This window comes from Scyliorhinus canicula, chromosome 5 (assembly GCF_902713615.1).
Source record: "Scyliorhinus canicula chromosome 5, sScyCan1.1, whole genome shotgun sequence".
In the NCBI taxonomy this organism is placed as follows: domain Eukaryota; kingdom Metazoa; phylum Chordata; class Chondrichthyes; order Carcharhiniformes; family Scyliorhinidae; genus Scyliorhinus; species Scyliorhinus canicula.
The window spans coordinates 214,573,035-214,592,507 of record NC_052150.1 but is presented as its reverse complement, the minus strand read 5'-3'; the positions used below and the strand labels follow the sequence as shown (position 1 = coordinate 214,592,507).

Sequence of the window (19,473 nt, the reverse complement as noted above, 5' to 3'; positions counted from 1 at the left end):
CCATTTCTTGATATCATGTGGAGTGAATTGTATTGGCTGAAGACTGATATCTGTGATGCTGGGGACCTCCGGAGGAGACAGAGTTGGATCATCCACTCGGCCACTTCTGGCAGAAGATTGTTACGAATGCCTCAGCCTTGTCTTTGGCACATACGTGCTGCACTCCTCCTTCATTGAGGACAGCGCTATTTGTGGAGCTTCCTCCTCCAGTGATTTTGTTTAATTTTCCACCACCATTCATGGCTGGATGTAGCAGGACTGCAGAGCTTAGACCTGATGCATTTGTTGTGGAATCGCTTAGCTCTGTCTATTGCTTGCTGCAATACTGTTTGGCACACAAATAGTCCTGTATTCTGCTAGAAATGTAAAATAAATAGAAACATTGAGGTTGGGGCACAGCTAACCTTTGCCTGGTCAAACTGGGAAAGGAATATTTGACACGTACTGACCAGACTGAAGCAGGTCCAGTAAGATACCATGAATCTTGCAGAAGAGATAAGTAAGCAATATTAATTAAAATGCGACGTTGGAAATTCTTGAGGAAAGCTGTAAAGCCAGGAAACATCTCGATCCTATGAGATCATGGATAGATAACAAAATAATTACAAGAAAGGCCATGTTTAATAATTTGTTTGTAGTTTTGCCACGTTTAATGATTAGGTGATCAAAATATTTTAATTAACTAAATATATTCTGTGTAATTATGGTGAATGTAGGACAACAGCCTTGACTGCAGGTGCATTCTTAGATGACAGGTGAAAACACAGCACAAAACCGTAGCCTAGTACAATGCTGCATTTTTGTTTGAATGTGTAGTCTTGAAAGAAGTTAAATACTTTATTTCAAAATGTATGTAACAAATTTATACCGTCTTAGCTTTGACATACATATTGTCTATATCTCTCTCTCTACTTTGTAATGTCTAAATCAGGTCAAGACCTTGTGCCATGTTATATAATTGTTATTTAGCTTCACTCCAAGCATGAACAATCGCAATGAGAACATACATTGACAACATACGGATAAGCCCATTTTCATGGAAATTCCACAGGATATCAATACACCAATTAGGCATTTCAGATGGGCTCAAAGATTACATTGACACCGAGAGCCTCTTATCTTTATTAAGCAAATACTGAAAAATTGCGATGCACCAAGTATGAGATATATGTGAATTAATAAGCAAACTGTGATCAAACACACTTGGCACAATCAATGGCAGATGCAACCATGACAGAGTCCATGGATTTCTCAACAGACGTCCTATCTGCCAGTAACCCTGGGAGTCAAAACAATCTCATTGAAACTGCCTTGTTCTCAAACAGGGTTCCAGTCCTCATCTTTGAAGATCTAACCTGGGAATTCTCTCCAAAGGTCGCTCCAACTCAGACTGCATCAACAACTGCCTACCTCACCAAACAATCAAGAAGCTTTAGAAATATGCACAGTTTATAACAATTTAGTTATTGCTTTTGCTCTAAAGGCACTACTAAGTTCCATTTAACAGGTAATTAGGATCACTTACCAGTACATGCCAGATATGTTCATGCGCACCTTCAAAACTGCAGAAGCGAACACTGGCTCCCAGCAGGCCCTGTCCACCCCACATGTTATTGGGGACAACTTCCACCTCGCGGACCCTTGCAGCTTTCATGTTGTACACTTCCAGCTTCACTGGCTTCTCCACATTGACAATCAGCAGGTCCTTAAATGTGTCATTGTCCTTATTCTGCAAAGTGAAACTTTGTTTAAAACACTTTTTAAGTTGATTGATTGCAAAGTTGAACTGGCTTCTTGCAAGATGAATTGATAACATAAATAACAAAGGCTGATGGAACACTGGCCTTCTATCTGGAGGAATAAAAGCAAAATACTGCAGATGTGGGAAATCTGAAACAAGAATACAAAATGTTGGAAAAGCTCAGCAGGTCAGGCAGCATCTGTAGAGACAGAAACAGAGTTAACGTTTTGAGTCCAATGTGACTTCATCGGTTCCAAAGAGGAATTAAATAGACTCAAATCGTTAACTTTGTTTCGCTCTCCACAGATGCGACCGGACCGGATGGGTTTTTCCAAGAACTTTGCTTTTCTATTATATTTAGAGAATTCAAATAATAATAATCGCTTATTGTCACGAGTAGGCTTCAATTAAGTTACTGTGAAAAGCCCCTAGTCGCCACATTCCGGCGCCTGTTTGGGGAGGCTGGTACGGGGATTGAATCCGCGCTGCTGGTCTTGCTCTGCATTATAAGCCAGCTGTTTTGCCCACTGTGCTAAACCAGCCCCTGGCTGGTGTCGAAATACAAGGGTGGCGAAGTACTGCTACATCTATACAATAAGAAGTCTTACAACACCAGGTTAAAGTCCAACAGGTTTGAATCAAACCTGTTGGACTTTAACCTGGTGTTGTAAGACTTCTTACTGTGCTCACCCCAGTCCAACGCCGGCATCTCCACATCACATCTATACAAGGCCTGGCTCATAAATAGTAGACCATTTTGGGCGGCACGGTGGCATAGTTAGCACTGCTGCCTCACAGGTCCAGGGACCCAGGTTCAATTCCAGTGTCAGGTGACTGTCTGTGTAGAGTTTGCACTTTTTCCCCGTGTGTGCATGGGTTTCCTCCTGGTGCTCTGGTTTCCTCCCGGTGCTCTGGTTTCCTCCCACAGTCCAAAGATATGCAGGTTAGGTGAATTGGCCATGATAAACTGCCCCTTAAGTGTCCACCAAAGGTTAGGAGGGGTACTGGGTTATGGGGATAGGGTGGAGGCGTGGGCTTAAGTAGGGTGCTGGTTCAAGGGCCAGTGTAGACTCGATGGGCTGAATAGCCTCTCTCTGCACTGTAAATTCTATGATTCTATGATTTGGCTGAAGTCTGCTCTGCCGTTCAATAAGATAACCTGATTATAACTTTTTTTTAAAAAATAATTTTTATTGAGAAATTTTGATTTTATACAACAATAACGCACCTTAGTAAAATACCGAAAATAACAATAATATTAACAATCATATACATTCGCCCCATCCCCATGAACAACCCAGCATTTTAACAACAACGCAAATTAACACACTGTAAAGTTACAGAATAAACACTACAATAATGCACCCCCCCCCCCCCCCCCCCCCCCCCCGGGTTGCTGCTGCTATTGACCCAGTTACCTATCTCTGAGCCACGAAGTCCAGAAAAGGCTGCCATCGTTTATAGAACCCTTGTATTGATCCTCTCAGGGCAAATTTGACCTTTTCCAATTTTATAAATCCCGCCATGTCACTGATCCAGGTCTCCACGCTTGGGGGCCTTGCATCCTTCCATTGTAACAGAATCCTTCGACGTGCTACTAGGGACGCAAAGGCCAGGACACCGGCCTCTTTCGCCTCCTGCACTCCCGGCTCCACCCCAACCCCAAAAATCGCGAGTCCCCACCCTGGTTTGACCCTGGATCCAACCACCCTCGACACCGTCCCCGCCACCCCCTTCCAGAATTCTTCCAGTGCTGGGCATGCCCAGAACATATGGGCGTGGTTCGCAGGACTCCCCGAACATCTGGTGCACCTGTCCTCACCCCCGAAGAACCTACTCATCCTAGTCCCGGACATATGGGCCCGGTGCAGCACCTTAAATTGGATGAGACTAAGCCTCGCACATGAGGAGGAGGAGGTGACTCTCTCCAAGGCCTCCGCCCAAGTCCCGTCCTCTATCTGCTCCCCGAGTTCCTCCTCCCATTTAGCCTTCAGCTCCTCCACTGACGACTCCTCCACCTCCTGCATTACCTTATAGATGTCAGACACCTTCCCCTCTCCTACCCACACTCCCGAAAGCACTCTGTCCATCGTCCCCTGCAAGGGCAGCAAAGGGAATCCCTCTACCTGTCGCCTAGCAAACGCCTTTACCTGCAGGTATCTGAACATGTTCCCCTGGGGAAGGCCAAATTTATCTTCCAGTTCCCCCAGACCCGCAAACCTCCCGCCAATAAACAGGTCCCTCAATTTGCTGATGCCCGCCCTTTGCCATCCCCTGAATCCCCCATCCGTGTTCCCGGGATGAACCGATGGTTGCCACCCAGTGGAGCCTCCATCGAGCCCCCTGTTTCCCCCCGATGCCGTCTCCACTGTCCCCAGATTCTTAGGGTCGCCGCCACCACCGGGCTCGTGGTAACCCTCTTGGGGGAGAGCGGCAACGGTGCCGTTACCATGGCACCCAGGCTTGTACCTCTACATGACGCCATCTCCATTCTTTTCCACGCCGCCCCTCCCCCCTCCATCACCCATTTACGCACCGTTGACACATTGGCTGCCCAATAGTACCCCAGAAGGTTGGGCAGCGCCAGCCCGCCTCTATCCCTTCCTCGCTCCAGGAACACCCTCCTCACTCTCGGAGTCCCATGTGCCCACGCAAAGCTCAGAATACTGCCGGTCACTCTCCTAAAGAAGGCCCTGGGGATAAATATGGGCAGGCACTGAAAAAGGAACAAGAACCTCGGAAGCACTGTCATTTTGACGGACTGCACCCTCCCCGCCAACGACAATGGCAGCATGTCCCACCTCCTGAACTCCTCCTCCATCTTGACATTTGCTCGATGTTAAGGAGTTTTAAGATATATAGAAGCGGGGAGGTCGAGAAAGGAGAATTTTCTTTCCAAGAAAAAATACACAGTTGCCACGACCTGGGGAGCACAGCCTGAGAGGGCAAAGGAATCAGATTCAACAATAAATTTCCCAACGGGATTGGATAAATACCGGAAAAGGAGAAATGTGCAGGGTAACGAGGAATCAAAGGAGCAGTGCTAACTGGATAACTCTCCCAAAGGGCTGGCACTGGCAAGACAGGCCAAATGGCCTCCTCCTGTTCAGTATTATTCCATTCTGTCAGACAGAAGGTCGACGTTAAAACATGGTCACTCCACTGTGTTACAAAGTTGATTCTCAGCCGTGAGGAAAGACCGGTTTTCGCTCCTCTGGTTCCATAGGAGAATTCTGAAAAGTGATCTTATAGGAGATACACAAGAGGGAGAAGAAGTCTATGGGAAAGATCATAGATTATCATAGAATTTACAGTGCTGAAGGAGGCCACTCGGCCCATCGAGTCTGCACCGGCTCTTGGAAAGAGCACCCTACCCGAGGTCAACACCGCCATCCTATCCCCATAACCCAGTAACCCTACCCAACACTAAGGGCAATTTTGGAAACTAAGGGCAATTTATCATGGCCAATCCACCTAACCTGCACATCTTTGGACTGTGGGAGGAAACCAGAGCACCCGGAGGAAACCCACGCACACACGGGGTGGATGTGCAGACTCCGCACAGACAGTGACCCAAGCCGGAATCGAACCTGGGACCCTGGAGCTGTGAAGCAATTGTGCTAGCCACAATGCTACCATGCTGCCCTAATCAATCCAGAAAATTTACTTCAAATTAAACTGAGGGAGCAGGGCAAAGGATCGCAAGACATTTTTCCGTTAAATTCTATTTGCTGCACGTGAGCAGCTTATTGCCATGTCTGACCCCTTTAAGACTAACAGTCAGCTGAATGGGAACAGTCCTGCGATGGCTTATTTGTCCCGTGTGTAGTGTATTACAGGTGGCTGTGCACTGAACAGGCAGGATTCAACATGTAACAGGTAAATATGGGACTAATTTTCAAAAGATTGTTAAAGAAAGTGAGATACAATTATGAGAATCCAGGAATTATTCAAGAATCAACTGGATTCGGAAACCGGGTGTTCTTGTCACTGGATGCATGGGCTAAATCGATTCCCTAATCTATAATCGTGTGATGACCTTGTGAAAAAACATTATTTGAAGCGTTCCTTTTTTATTTGTGTGAAAATTTATATTATTTTATACAGTACCCACATCGTACCATGACTGTGTAGCAATATTTTTTCGTTATTCTTTTACGGGATGTAGCTGGAAACTCCAGCATTTGTCATAGCGGAGGTCCATTACACTAATTACAGTGCTTTGTTATCAAAGGAAACCTTGCACAACAGTGTCACGAGTAAGGTTAGGTGTGTAAAATGTTCATATTATCTTCACTTGAACACTCAAGGGCCAAATTATAGATTCTGTCTCCCCAAAAACAGGTTGCCTCTGGAGACAGAATTTTGATGTACAGAATAATTGGTGATCACTGGTGATGGTGGCAGGAGTAGGAACAATGTAGGACAATAGGTTAACAGCATCACCAAAGAATCATATTGGGTAACATTAGCTGAAGTTATGAGGGGCATGGATAGAGTGGATGGGCAGGCACACAGGGTGGAGGGGTCAGTCACCAGGGGGCATAGGTTTAAGGTCCGTGGGCAAAATTTAGAGGAGACGTGTGAAGCAGTTTTTTTTTTTTACGCAGAGGGTGGTGAGTGCCTGGAATGCGTTGCCAGGGGAGGTTGTGGAAGCAGATACATTAACGGCGTTCAAAAGGCATCTTGACAAACACCTGGATAGGATGGGTATAGAGGGATACGACATAAGGAAGTGCTGAGGGCTTTGGCCAAGGTTGGTATCATGACTGGTAAAGGCTTGGAGGGCCGAAGGGCCTGTTCCTGCGCTATACTGTTCTTTGAAGTGCAATTTATCCAATATGTCTAGGGACAACAAGGATACACTTGTCTCTTGTGTTTACAAAAGTTTCTGGCCAACCCAAAGTGTGTCTATGAATATCCTCTTACACAAGCAAAACTCACCAGCCTAGTATTTCCTATGGCGAGGATGAAGTCAAAGAATGGTTCCAAGCCTGCAATTTGGGCTGGGGAGTTGTCTTGTATCTGCAACAAAAAAGGTGAAAACATGAAATACTGCATCAAAACTTGAATTCAGTGTATTATCCTGAGTAACTTAGATGTCAAAAATTTCAGGCCCCTTTTAAAAAAGTAATCACCAGACACTTGACTGCCTCTAGCAAGGCAAAATTCATTGCTTGTCCCCAGTTGCCCGTCGCGTTTTTGAAGCGCTGCAGGTCACGTGGTAAAAACATTCCCACAGTGCGGGTGGGTCGTGAGTTCCAGGATTTTGACCCAGACACGGCGAAGGAACGACCCGCACCAGATAACTTACCAGGTTCAAAACAGTGTGTTAACCCGTGAGCGGGCATCACATTTCCCTGGATTCAGAGCTCACATCACCCTTTACTGCCTGGTTATTAATTACAGTCACAACCCATAAAACAGCAAACAAACCTGTAGCTCACAGCATTGAAAAAATGCCCTCTGCCACTGTTAATGTACAAACAATAGAAAACAGGGAAAGTGTCTCTGAACAATCCAATCTGCACAAATGTGATACCTTACGATGCACAAAATTCCTTAATCTGCCCAAAACCATGCAATCACCTGGCAGACATTTTAAAAACACAAAAATTAAAGGATTAAATTTACTGAAACTCTGCACTCGTTTCCAATTCTTCTGCAGACTGAGCTTATTCAAACTCAACAAGAAACAACAAAAACTTGACCTTGCATTTTCGTGCTACTTGCAAAGTCAGGGATTGGTCGATTTAGTTGCCAGTCCAATTGGCTACTTACTATCCTCCTGTGTGCATAGTGGGTGTGTGCGTCCATCTGGTCTTCCTGAATAAGATCTTCGTGGGAGGGAGTGAGAGATTGTGGGTCACTAGAATGCATTAACAAACCTCTATCTCAAAACTGATACAATTCTCACAGCTACCTTGATTACATAAGAACACAAGAACTAGGAGCAGGAGTAGGCCAAATGGCCCTCGAGCCTGCTCCGCCATTCAATGAGATCATGGCTGATCTTTTGTGGACTCAGCTCCACTTTCCGGCCCGAACACCATAACCCTTAATCCCTTTATTCTTCAAAAAACTATCTATCTTTATCTTAAAAACATTTAATGAAGGAGCCTCAACTGCTTCACTGGGCAAGGAATTCCATAGATTCACAACCCTTTGGGTGAAGAGGTTCCTCCTAAACTCAGTCCTAAATCTGCTTCCCCTTATTTGAGGCTATGCCCCCTAGTTCTGCTTTCACCCGCCAGTGGAAACAACCTGCCCGCATCTATCCTATCTATTCCTTTCATAATTTTATATGTTTCTACAAGATCCCCCCTCATCCTTCTAAATTCCAGTGAGTACAGTCCCAGTCTACTCAACTTCTCCTCGTAATCCAACCACTTCAGGTCTGGGATTAACCTAGTGAATCTCCTCTGCACACCCTCCAGCGCCAGTACGTCCTTTCTCAGGTAAGGAGACCAAAACTGAACACAATACTCCAGGTGTGGCCTCACTAACACCTTATACAATTGCAGCATAACCTGCCTAGTCTTAAATTCCATCCCTCTATCAATGAAGGACAACATTCCATTCGCCTTCTTAATCACCTGTTGCACCTGTAAACCAACTTTTTGCGACCCATACACTAGCACACCCAAGTCTCTCTGCACAGCAGCATGTTTTAATATTTTATCATTTAAATAATAATCCCTTTTGCTGTTATTCCTACCAAAATGGGTAACCTCACATTTGTCAACATTGTATTCCATCTGCTAGACACTAGCCCATTAACTTAGCCTATCCAAATCTCTCTGCAGACTTCCGGTATCCTCTGCACTTTTTGCTTTACCACTCATCTTAGTGTCGTCTGCAAACGTTGGACACACTGCCCAACTCCAAATCATCTATGTAAATTGTGAACAATTGTGGGCCCAACACTGATCCCTGAGGGACACCACTAGCTACTGATTGCCAACCTAAGAAACACCCTTTAATCCCCACTCTTTGCTTTCTATTAATTAACCAATCCTCTATCCATGCTACTACTATACCCTTACACCACTTCACAGCCTGCTCCCTGTGAGGACTCCATCCCATTCTTCCAGTTTCTCCGCCTCCGTCGCATCTGTTCTGATGATGCCACCTTTGCAAATGGTGCTTCTGACATGTCTTCCCTTTTCCTTAACTGAGGTTTCCCTCCCACTGTGGTTAACTGGGCACTCAGCTGGGTTCCGCCCATTTCCTGCACCTCTTCCCTCACATCTTCCTCTCCCTCTCGGAACCATGATAGGAATCCCCCCTCGTCTTACCTTTCACCCCACCAGCCTCCGCATTCATCTTCCGCCAGTTCCAGCATACCACCAATAAACGCATATTCCGCCAACCCCCCACTCCACCGTCAGCATTCCGCTGGGACCACTCTCTGTGACATCCTGCCCCCATCACAGCCAACTTCCCATTTCACCTTCCCTTGCCCTTACCTCCTCACCTTTCAAGGCCCCAAATACTTCTTTTAAGTTACACAGTGCTTCACTTACACGTCCTTCAATTTGGTTTATTGTATTCACTGCTCCCAATCCGGTCTCCTCTACATGGGGAAACTAAATGCAGACCAGGCGACCGCTTTGCAGAACAACGTTGCTCAGCCTGCAGCATGATCCCCCCAACCTTCCTGTTGTGTGCCATTTTAATTCTCCGATGCCCATATGTCCGTCATTGGCCTGCTGCGCTTCTCCAGTGAAGCCCGGCGCAAGTTGGGGCAGCATCTTCTGGTTGGGCACCTTACAGCCCTCGGGACTCAACGTCGAGTTCGGCAGCTTTAGATTTTGACTTCGCGCCTCCATCGTTTTCTTCTTTGACGCCTATCCAGAAGCCCCATATCCGTTATAACGACGTCCATGCAGCGACCAGGGCCGTCATCGAGCGGTGAGCCGGCATCCTGATGATGTGGTTCAGGTGCCTGAACCCCTCCAAAACTCTAGGAGGGTCTCCTATATCGTGGTGGTCTGTTGCGTCCTGCACAACATCACACAGCAGAGGGGCAACATTCTGGAGGAGGAGGAGGAGGAAGAAAGTCAGGCCTCATCCAACGAGGGGGATGCAGAGGGCAGATAGGATGGGCAGGGGCAGAGGCCGGATAGGGTGGGCAGGGGCAGAGGGCGGATAGGATGGGCAGGGGCAGAGGGCGGATAGGATGGGCAGGGGCGGAGGGCGGATAGGATGGACGGGGCAGAGGGCAGATAGGATGGGTGGGGCAGAGGGCGGATAGGATGGGCAAGGCATGGGATACGGGCAGCCACAGGAGGCCACATAACGTGTGTGCCAGGGCCGCCGCGCATGGGACAGTCTAATCACCTCCAGATTTACCAACTAGGCCGAATAGGCCCCCCTTTTCTTCATTTAAAAAAAATATTCCAATCATGTATTGCCCTAATTAAATACACCCCTCCCCCCCTCTCGCACCCAGTCATCTGCCACTTGTTCTTAAAGTTGCTACTTTTTGTTGCTGTTTCTTTTGCCCCAACATTCTCCCTTCTTTCAGTTCCGAAGAAGGGTCCATGACTCAAAATGCTAACTGTGTTTCTCTTCTGATAGATGCTGGCAGACCTGCTGAGTTTTTCCAGCTTCCTTGTTTCAGAAACACAGTCGTGTCAGCCAGTGCCTTACATCCTTTCTGGCAACTGGTACCAACAAGACCTCAGTGACAAACGTGAAAAAGGGCAGAAGCACTGTTGTGCTGTGCTGCCCTGATACAATAAAGCTGAGGTGTCACTAGCCAATTTGGATGCCTGTCAATTAAAAGTTCAGCAAAACTCCCCCTTAAATGTTAAATTATAATATCAGAAACATATCAAAATAAATCATAATGCTAAGGACTGAGGCTTCAGCTGGCCAAAGTCAGAGTTTGGAATTTTCTATTAAGAAAGGGCAGCACAGTAGCACAGTGGTCAGCACAATTGCTTCACAGCTCCAGGGTCCCAGGTTTGATTCCTGGCTTGGGTCACTCTGTGCGGAGTCTGCACGTTCTCCCCGTGTGTGCGTGGGTTTCCTCTGGGTGCTCTGGTTTCCTCTCTCAGTCCAAAGATGTGCAGGTTAGGTGGATTGGCCACGCTAAATTGCCCTTCATGTCCGAAATTGCCCTTAGTGTTGGGTGGGGTTACTGGGTTATGGGGATAGGGTGGAGGTGTGGGCTTGGGCAGGATGCTCTTACCAAGAGCCGGTGCAGACTCAATGGGCCAAATGGCCTCCTTCTGCACTGTAAATTCTATAATTCTATCAACAGGAACAGTTCAGTCGCTCAAGGCTGTTTGATCATGAGACACATGAGCAGATATAGGTCATTTGGCCCAAAGAGTCTGCTCCAACATGCAATGCGGTCAAGACCGAGCTGATAATCCTCAAATCCACTTTCCTGCCATCTCCCCATAACCCTCAATTCTCTTCCTGATTAAAATCCATCTACCTCAGCCCTGAACATCCAACTAGCCACTCAACCAAACCATGGCTGATCTGCTTCATTTCTGCATCCCTTCATACCCTTACCCAGCAAGAATCTATCAATGGCAGTTTTGAGATTTTCCATTGACCCCCATCTCGGCAGCTTTTTAAGAAAGGTGAGGTGAGGTTGGGGGTGGGGGAAAGACTGGGCAGGAGGAGGAGGAGATGGGGAAGGGGTGTCTGAAGAAGTCCTTCCAGACATTAACCTTGAATGGGCCAGCTCTAATTTTCAGGTTAAACCCCATTGCTCGAGACTCCTCCACCAGAGGAAGTAGCTTCTCACTATCTACCCTTTAATCATCCAACCCACCTCAATTAAATCACCCCTTAATCTTCCACATATCAGGAACTTCCAGTCGGCAAGCAACCTTTCCTCAGAATTTGGCCCTTTCAGTCCCGGAGTCATTCTGGTGAATCTATATTGCACCTCATTCCAAGGCTAATGCATCCTTCCTGAGCAGTAGTGCCAAGAACTGAATGTTGTACTCATCATTTTTGTATCTATCCACTAGTCTTTAGTAGTTTCTGTGCAGAGACCCACAACTCTCTCTGCTCCAGGTTTCTCACCATTTATACTATACTGTGATCTACCTTTCTTCAATCTATATTCAAGGGAATGAGAAGTCACAGGCACAGCTAAAAATGAGATCCTGACCTGGGCAGGCAACATGCACATTCAACAGCTGAAGCAGGGGGGCGGCAGGGTGGTTAGCACTGCTACCTCACGGCGCCGAGGAGTCGGGTTCGATCCCGGCCCCGGGTCACTGTCCGTGTGGAGTTTGCATGTTCTCCACGTGTCTGCGTGGGTCTCACCCCCACAACATAAAGATGTGCAGTGTAGGTGGATTGGCCACATCAAATATTTAGCCGAGTGAGCTAAACCAGCCGTTGGTTTAGCTCACTCGGCTAAATCGCTGGCTTTTAAAGCAGACCAGCAGGCCAGCAGCACGGTTCGATTCCCGTCCCAGCCTCCCCGGACAGGCGCCGGAATGTGGCGACTAGGGGCTTTTCACAGTAACTTAATTGAAGCCTACTCGTGACAATAAGTGATTTTCAATCATTTCATTTTCAAATAGCCCCTTAATTGGAAAAAAAATAATTGGGTACCCTAAATTTATGAAAGAAAACAGTGGAAGCAGCATGCGAGAGAGCTGAGCAAACCCACAACCAATGGATCAAATCAGAGTCCTGCCGCTCTGGCACATCCGTGAACGGTGGTGGACACTTAAACAACAAACAACCCCGTTCGCAATGATGGGGGAAGTCCAGCACCTCAGTACAGAAGACAAGACTGAAACATTCACTACCATCTTCAGCCAGAAGTGCTGAGTGGATGATCCATCTCTCCCCGAGATACCCAGCATCACAGCGCCAATCCTCAGCCAACTCGACTTCCTCCAAGTGAAGGGCCGAAGCAATGGATACTGCCAAGGCTATGGGTTGGGATAACACCACAGCAATAGTACTTGTGATCCCAGCTGATACTAATATTGGACAAGTCAGATTCCAGAGTGAAACCTGACTCGATAGATACTATTTTTAAAACATGGAGGGAAAGTAACTGAACAAATTCACGGGATTCTGTTGTTGAACTTTAAACTAAAATAATAAAATACTTATTAAACAATAAAAATGAATTCAATTTTTACAGCAGACAAAAAGGTTGGAAAGATCACAATAGTGATTCAAATATTCACACTATTTCTTCACCCGAGCTATCCCTTCACAGACGCATACAAATGCAGAAACATTAAATAATTAACCACCACTAATATTCAGGTAATGTATGTGGTGGATGTGAATCAACTGATGAACTGAAACCAGACACACCACATTCCAGAGTAATTGCCAGATGGCGAAGAAAGCAGATTCTATGGATTTCTCAACAACCTACCCAGACACTTGTCACACGGTCAGCCATCCGATCTCACGGACACTCTCTCTCTCACCAGGGTTTCCAATCTCCACATTTGAAAAACCCACTTTGGAAGTCTCCCCAAAAGTCAATCCCACCCGGAAGGCTTCAACAAGGATCCACTCCAAGATTTCAATCCCTCCATCTCAGATTCCTTCCCTTGTGTACACTCAAGTTTCACCTTCCAAGTACACTTTTAGGCCGTCGGCCATGTAAAACCACTGGTCCAAAAAGGTATCTTTGCCCCCATGGCTCACAGCACGCAGTCATCAACCTTTGGTTGCCCACTCAGATATTCTGGGCTACTCTCAAGCGTTCTTTGCTCCGAGATGATCATCGCAACTTTCTCTCTTTCAACATGGTGCCTATTTCTCTGTTCCTTCCTTTTAACTTTAGTTCCGAAACCTCTGTCTGTCCACTCCCGGCTTTGGGACCTTGTCCACATTCCCTTCCCCAGGTCCTGCTCCTTGGGCTGCCCTCCTCCTAATAGCCTTCTGGTTCCACATCACCCGATTTCATTTCCACACTGTTTCACGATTCTCCCCATTCTTTTCTTCTGCGCAGGGCTGGTTACCGGCCTAAAGAATGAAAAAAAACACTAACTGTACACGTGCAGCCCCTTCCCGGCCAGTGCAAACATAGAAGACACTAAGATCATACAAAAAACTGAACTGTAGCACAGTGGTTAGCACAGGTCCAGGGTCCCAGGTTCAATTCCCGGCTTGGGTCACTGTCTGTGCGGAGTCTGCACGTTCTCCCTGTGTGTGCGTGGGTTTCCTCCGGGTGCTCCGGTTTCCTCTCACAGTCCAAAGGTGTGCAGGTTAGGATGGATTGGCCATGATAAATTGCCCTTAGTATCCAAAAATTCTAAATTCTATGACTAACATTTATCTGGCAATATGGAAAATTGCCCAGGTGTGTCCTGTACACAAAACGCATGACAAATCCTCAATTACCAACCCATCAGTACATACTCTCGATCATCAGCAAAGTGGTCGATCATCGACAATGCTATCAAGTGGCACTTACTCAGCCTCTCTACCAATGCTAAGTTGGGTTTCAGCAGGACCACTAAACTCCAGAGCTTATTACAGCGTTGGTCCAAACATGGACAAAAGATCCGAATGCCAGAGGTGAGGCGAGAGTGACTACCCTTGATATCAAGGCAGCATTTGACCGAATATGGCATCAAGGAGCCCGAACAAAACTGGAGACAGTTGGACTCGGGGAAAATCCATTGCTGGTTGTAGCTACACGTGGCACAAAGATGACTGTGGTTGTTGGAAGTCAATCATCTCAGTACCAGGTCTTTGTTAAAGTGGATAGTTTCATGGACCCAATAATCTTCTGATGCTTCATCAATGACCTTCCTTCCATCATAAGCAGATGTTCACTGATGTTGAGCACCATTTGCAATAGATGCACTGCAGCAACTTGCCAAGGCAGATCCTCTAACACCTAGAAGCTCAAAGGCAGCAATTGCATTGGAAACTCTCCACCTGAAATTTCCCCTCAAAGGCACACAAAATTCTGACGCAACTATATCACCATTCCTTCATTGTGGCTGGGCCAAAGTCCCGGAACTCCCTCCCTAACAGCACTGTGGGAGTATCGACACCACGTGGACTGCAGTGGTTCAAGGAGGCATCTAACCACCACCTTCTCAAGGACAATTAGGGATGGGCAATAAATCCTGGCCGAGCCAGCAATGCCCACATTCAACAGTTTGTTTTTAAAACTGATTAGTACCTTCTAATTTGGAGATCACCTGCAAGAAAATAGGGCTGTTTGCTTGTTGATTGCATCAAATCAGTTAGCAAATCCAAAAATCAGGACGCAAAACATTTAAGATACAGTGGACCAAGCACAGCACATGCTGAATGATCTGATCCTGACCCAAGATTGGAACTGTACCAGGGCGTGTATTAAATCCCAATTTCCCAGACGTGCAGGCACACGAGACCATCACTTCTGACTCTCCACTCGTGCTCTTCATGTTGTCTTCACCACGCTGGCCTCAAGTCAGGCAAACACCAGCAGCAGTCAAAATGAAAGTTCCTAAAAGAACTTGCTTCCTGTAGAGGTACACATCCATGGGCACTGCTGCCCATCCTACATTGCCACTGCATTTACACTTCATGTCATTCATTTGCGTGTAAAGTCCTTTGGGGCCTCTCGAAAAAGATGCTCTGCAAATGAGTCTACCTTTTATAGGTCTTCTATGTGTGGCCCGAGATAGCCAAAAGCAGCAGGTAATCCAACAACAACTTGCACTTGTATAGCTCCTATGATGTATTAATATATTTCAAGGTGCTTCGTTGGAGCTTTACGAAGCAAACTTTGACACCCAACCATACAAGGAGATGGCAGGGCAGATAGCAAATAGCACGATCAAAGAGTTTGAAGCATTGTCTTAAAGGAGCAAAGGGAGGTCAAGAGATGGAGAGATTTGAGGGAATTCCAGGATTTTGGGCCTTGGCAGCTGAAGACATTGTGAAGCAAATCAAATTGGGATGCCCAAGTGGCAGGAATTGGAGAAGTGGAGATATCCCAGAGAAAAATTCAAGAATGAGAACTTTAAAATCAAATGTTGATTAAACAGGAGTCAATGCAAGTCAGTGAGCGCAAAAGGCGAAACGTGAACAGGAGTTAGTGCAACTATGGACACAGGCAGCAGAGTATGGGTGACATCAAGTTTATAGACTGTAGAATGTGGGAGGCCATTCGGGCTGCGTTGGAACTAGCAAGTCTGGAGGTGACAAAGGCATGAGTGAAGATTTTAGCAATGAGCTGCAGCAGGGGCAAAGTCATGCGATGTTACCGAGGTGGAAATAGATGGCCTTTGCGATGTGGTCATGGATGTGTGGTCGGAAGCTACATCTCAGGGTCAAACCCCTTCTGAAGGACAACTCCCCCCAGAACCTACCACCCCTCCCCTTGAACTTGTAGGCCAGCATGGTAGCAGTGGTTAGCACTGTGGCTTCACAGTGTCAGGGTCGCAGGCTCGATTCCCTGCTGGGTCATTGCCTGTGCGGAGTCTGCACGTTCTCCCCGTGCCTGCGTGGGTTTCCTCCGGGTGCTCCGGTTTCCTGCCACAGTCCAAAGACGTGCAGTTTAGGTGGATTGGCCAGGCTAAATTACCCTTAAGTGTTCAAAAAGATTAGGAGGGGTTTAGGGTTAGGGTAGAAGTGAGGGATTAAGTGGGTCGGTGTAGACTTGATAGGCCGAATGGCCTCCTTCTGCACTGCATGTTCTATCCCTTTATGCAGCTAGAAGGCAGAGGAGTTAGCCCCAGTGTTTTGGCCAATACATGATCACACTGCTATCTGAGAGTTTGTTGTGCGGAAATTGGCAGCTACATTTCATACACCACAACAGTTACTAAAATTCAAAAGTACTTAATTGGTTGTAAAGCACTTTGAGACATCCAGTGGTCGCTATATAAGTGCAAGTCTTTTTTTAAATTTAGCATCCAAGCTGTCAGGTGGGAGATCAGGCAACATTTTTAAAAGTACATGATCGGTTATGATTTGATTGGACGGTAAGCTTAAACCATATTCCTTTCTCAGGCGTTTCAATTCTTTATCCTTGGGAAACATCACCAACAACTCGCTGCACTCCCAGCAAAACTCATTTACTGACTCTTCTCCCTGTCATCAACCAATTTTCTATCCACAATGTCTCATTCCATTTTAAAACATATGCCTAGAGATTTCCAACACACCTCGAGTCACTTTTAGTGGTGCTTTCTGACACCGACATACACAGCTACCACATTTCACCGCTAAAGCCACACCAATCTCAATCATGTTCGTCAAGCACAGCTTTTCCGTTAAGAAACGGATGCGGAGTAGCCGATATATATATTTCATCAAAAATTTCACACACAACCCAAGTCAGACTAACTTCACAACCTGACTTAACCTCCTCTTCCTTTGGTAAAGGTAAGAAGTCTTACAACACCAGGTTAAAGTCCAGCAGGTTTCTTTCAAACAAGAGCTTTCGGAGCACTGCTCCTCACTCGGGACCCGAGGAAGGAGCAGTGCTCCGAAAGCTCGTGTTTGAAACAAACCTGTTGCACTTGGTGTTGTAAGACCTCTTACTGTGCCCACCCCAGTCCAACGCCGGCATCTCCACATTCTGGTAAAGGTGCCACATCAGCAGACTTCAGCACTGGAGTTTGTTGATATTTGACCCTTTAAAAAAAGTTATCAAACGCGGCAGATTCGCCCCAAATGCATAACACCACAGCTTCAGGTTAAATTATTTCATTCTGTCTTTTAAAAACATTCTTAACTTAACGAAAACAGAAAGATAAACAGCAGTTATTGGAATATTACACAATCTTTGGCAGCCAGGTCTATGTTTGCTCTTGGAGGGGGTGGGAGAGGGAACATATTTTACAGTTTTGCTATTTTCAACTTTTAATGAATTTTTCAGTTGGGAAGTTTAATTTTTAGACAAAATTCATTAAAGGGATGCTTTAAAGTGGATGGAACAATAACATATTAACTAAAAACTTTCTGAAATGTTCAGGGTTGAGGATAGAGTGTGCGGCTGTGTTGGTGACAGCTCAGTCCCTCCTGCCCAGCTCCCGGCCTCCAGGCCCCGGCTAAAGGCTGAGGGAGTCACCGGGCGGCCTCCACCCACAGCGGGTCTGACTGACTGCCTGCCCGGGGGGCGCAGCCCCGCTCGCCGAGGGTAGCTCCGCAAGTTGCCGCGCCGGCACCTCCCCTTCCCAGGGCTACCCACCCCGAACACATGGTAGCCCTCGTTGCCGCTGCTCTGGGAGCCTCCCATCCTCGGGTCTCGCCGGCTGCTGCTCGCTCCTCGCTTCGCTCCGAACCCCCAGCTCCGTCTCGACTGAGGGCGGATCCAGCAACGCCGCCCCCACCCGGCCGACTCCGGCAAAGCCGCCCCCTCCCGGCCGACTCCGGCAACGCCGCCCCCTCCCGGCCGACCCCGGCAACGCCGCACCCTCCCGGCCGACTCCGGCGACGTCGCCCCCTCTCGGCCGACTCCGGCAACGCCGCCCCCTCCCGGCCGACTCCGGCAACGCCGCCCCCTCCCGGCCGACCCCGGCAACGCCGCACCCTCCCGGCCGACCCCGGCAACGCCGCACCCTCCCGGCCGACTCCGGCGACGTCGCCCCCTCTCGGCCGACTCCGGCAAATGCGCCCCCTCCCGGCCGACTCCGACAACGCCGCCCCCTCCCGGCCGACTCCGACCACGCCGCCCCCTCCCGCCCGACTCCGACAACGCCGCCCCCTGTCGCCCGACTCCCGCCATAACCCACTGGGAAACATTTATTGAATATAGAACAGTACAGCACAGAACAGGCCCTTCGGCCCGTGTTGTGCCGAGCAATGATCACCCTACTCAAACCCACTATCCACCCTATACCCGTAACCCAACAACCCCCCTAACCTTACTTTTAGGACACTACGGGCAATTTAGCATGGCCAATCCACCTAACCCGCACATCTTTGGACTGTGGGAGGAACCCGGAGCACCTGGAGGAAACCCACGCACACACGGGGAGGACGTGCAGACTCCACACAGACAATGACCCAGCCGGGAATCGAACCTGGGACCCTGGAGCTGTGAAGCATTTATGCTAACCACCATGCTACCGTGCTGCCCAATATATTTAAATAGTTAGGAATGGGAACTTATCTTAATTGGACCCGCCCAACCCCTGAACCAAGCTACAAACTGAATGTGACCGTTCAGGTGGTTGTAAAGGAACCTGTGGCTCTATTCCGATAATGGTGACCAAATCTACTCACCATCAACACAGGTCAACTGGTCATTTGCACCATTGCTGTTATTGGGAGCTTGAAATGAAATGAAAATGGCTTATTGTCACAAGTAGCCTTCAAATGAAGTTACTGTGAAAAGCCCCTAGTAGCCACATTTCGGTGCCTGTTCGGGGTGGCCGGTACGGGAATTGAACCATGTTGCTGGCCTGCCTCGGTCTGCTTTCAAAGCCAGCTCTTTACAAAAAAGTGACTCATCGGCTTCCAGCAGCTTCCTTGGAGAAAATGAAACACATTTTGCAAATTCTTCTTTCTTTCACCTTATCCAAATGGCCATTCTTTGTATGGGTCGGTCCCTCGCTTGCTTGACAAGCATAGACAACACCAATTACACATTAGTGACCCCCTTCGGGCAGGAGATACAAAATTCTGAGAACACGCACGAACAGACTCAAAAACAGCTTCTTCCCCACTGTTGCCAGACTCCTAAATGACCCTCTTATTGACTGACCTCATTAACACTACACCCTGTATGCTTCACCCGATGCCGGTGTTATGTAGTTACATTGTGT

General features: G+C 47.5%; 1 protein-coding gene across 1 annotated transcript in view; it reads right to left on the bottom strand.

Annotated features, from left to right (window-relative positions):
* gorasp1b (golgi reassembly stacking protein 1b) overlaps positions 1-18,036 on the bottom strand; it is a 51,843-nt gene extending 33,807 nt beyond the window's left edge. The window contains exons 1-3 of the mRNA XM_038798473.1: positions 17,895-18,036; positions 6,686-6,766; positions 1,526-1,729 (exon numbers count right to left, since the gene is read on the bottom strand). Coding sequence (XP_038654401.1) covers positions 1,526-1,729; positions 6,686-6,766; positions 17,895-17,942 — 333 coding nt within the window. The 5' untranslated portion in view covers positions 17,943-18,036. The remainder of the gene's footprint in view (positions 1-1,525; positions 1,730-6,685; positions 6,767-17,894) is intronic.
* Between the last annotated feature and the right edge of the window lie 1,437 nt (positions 18,037-19,473).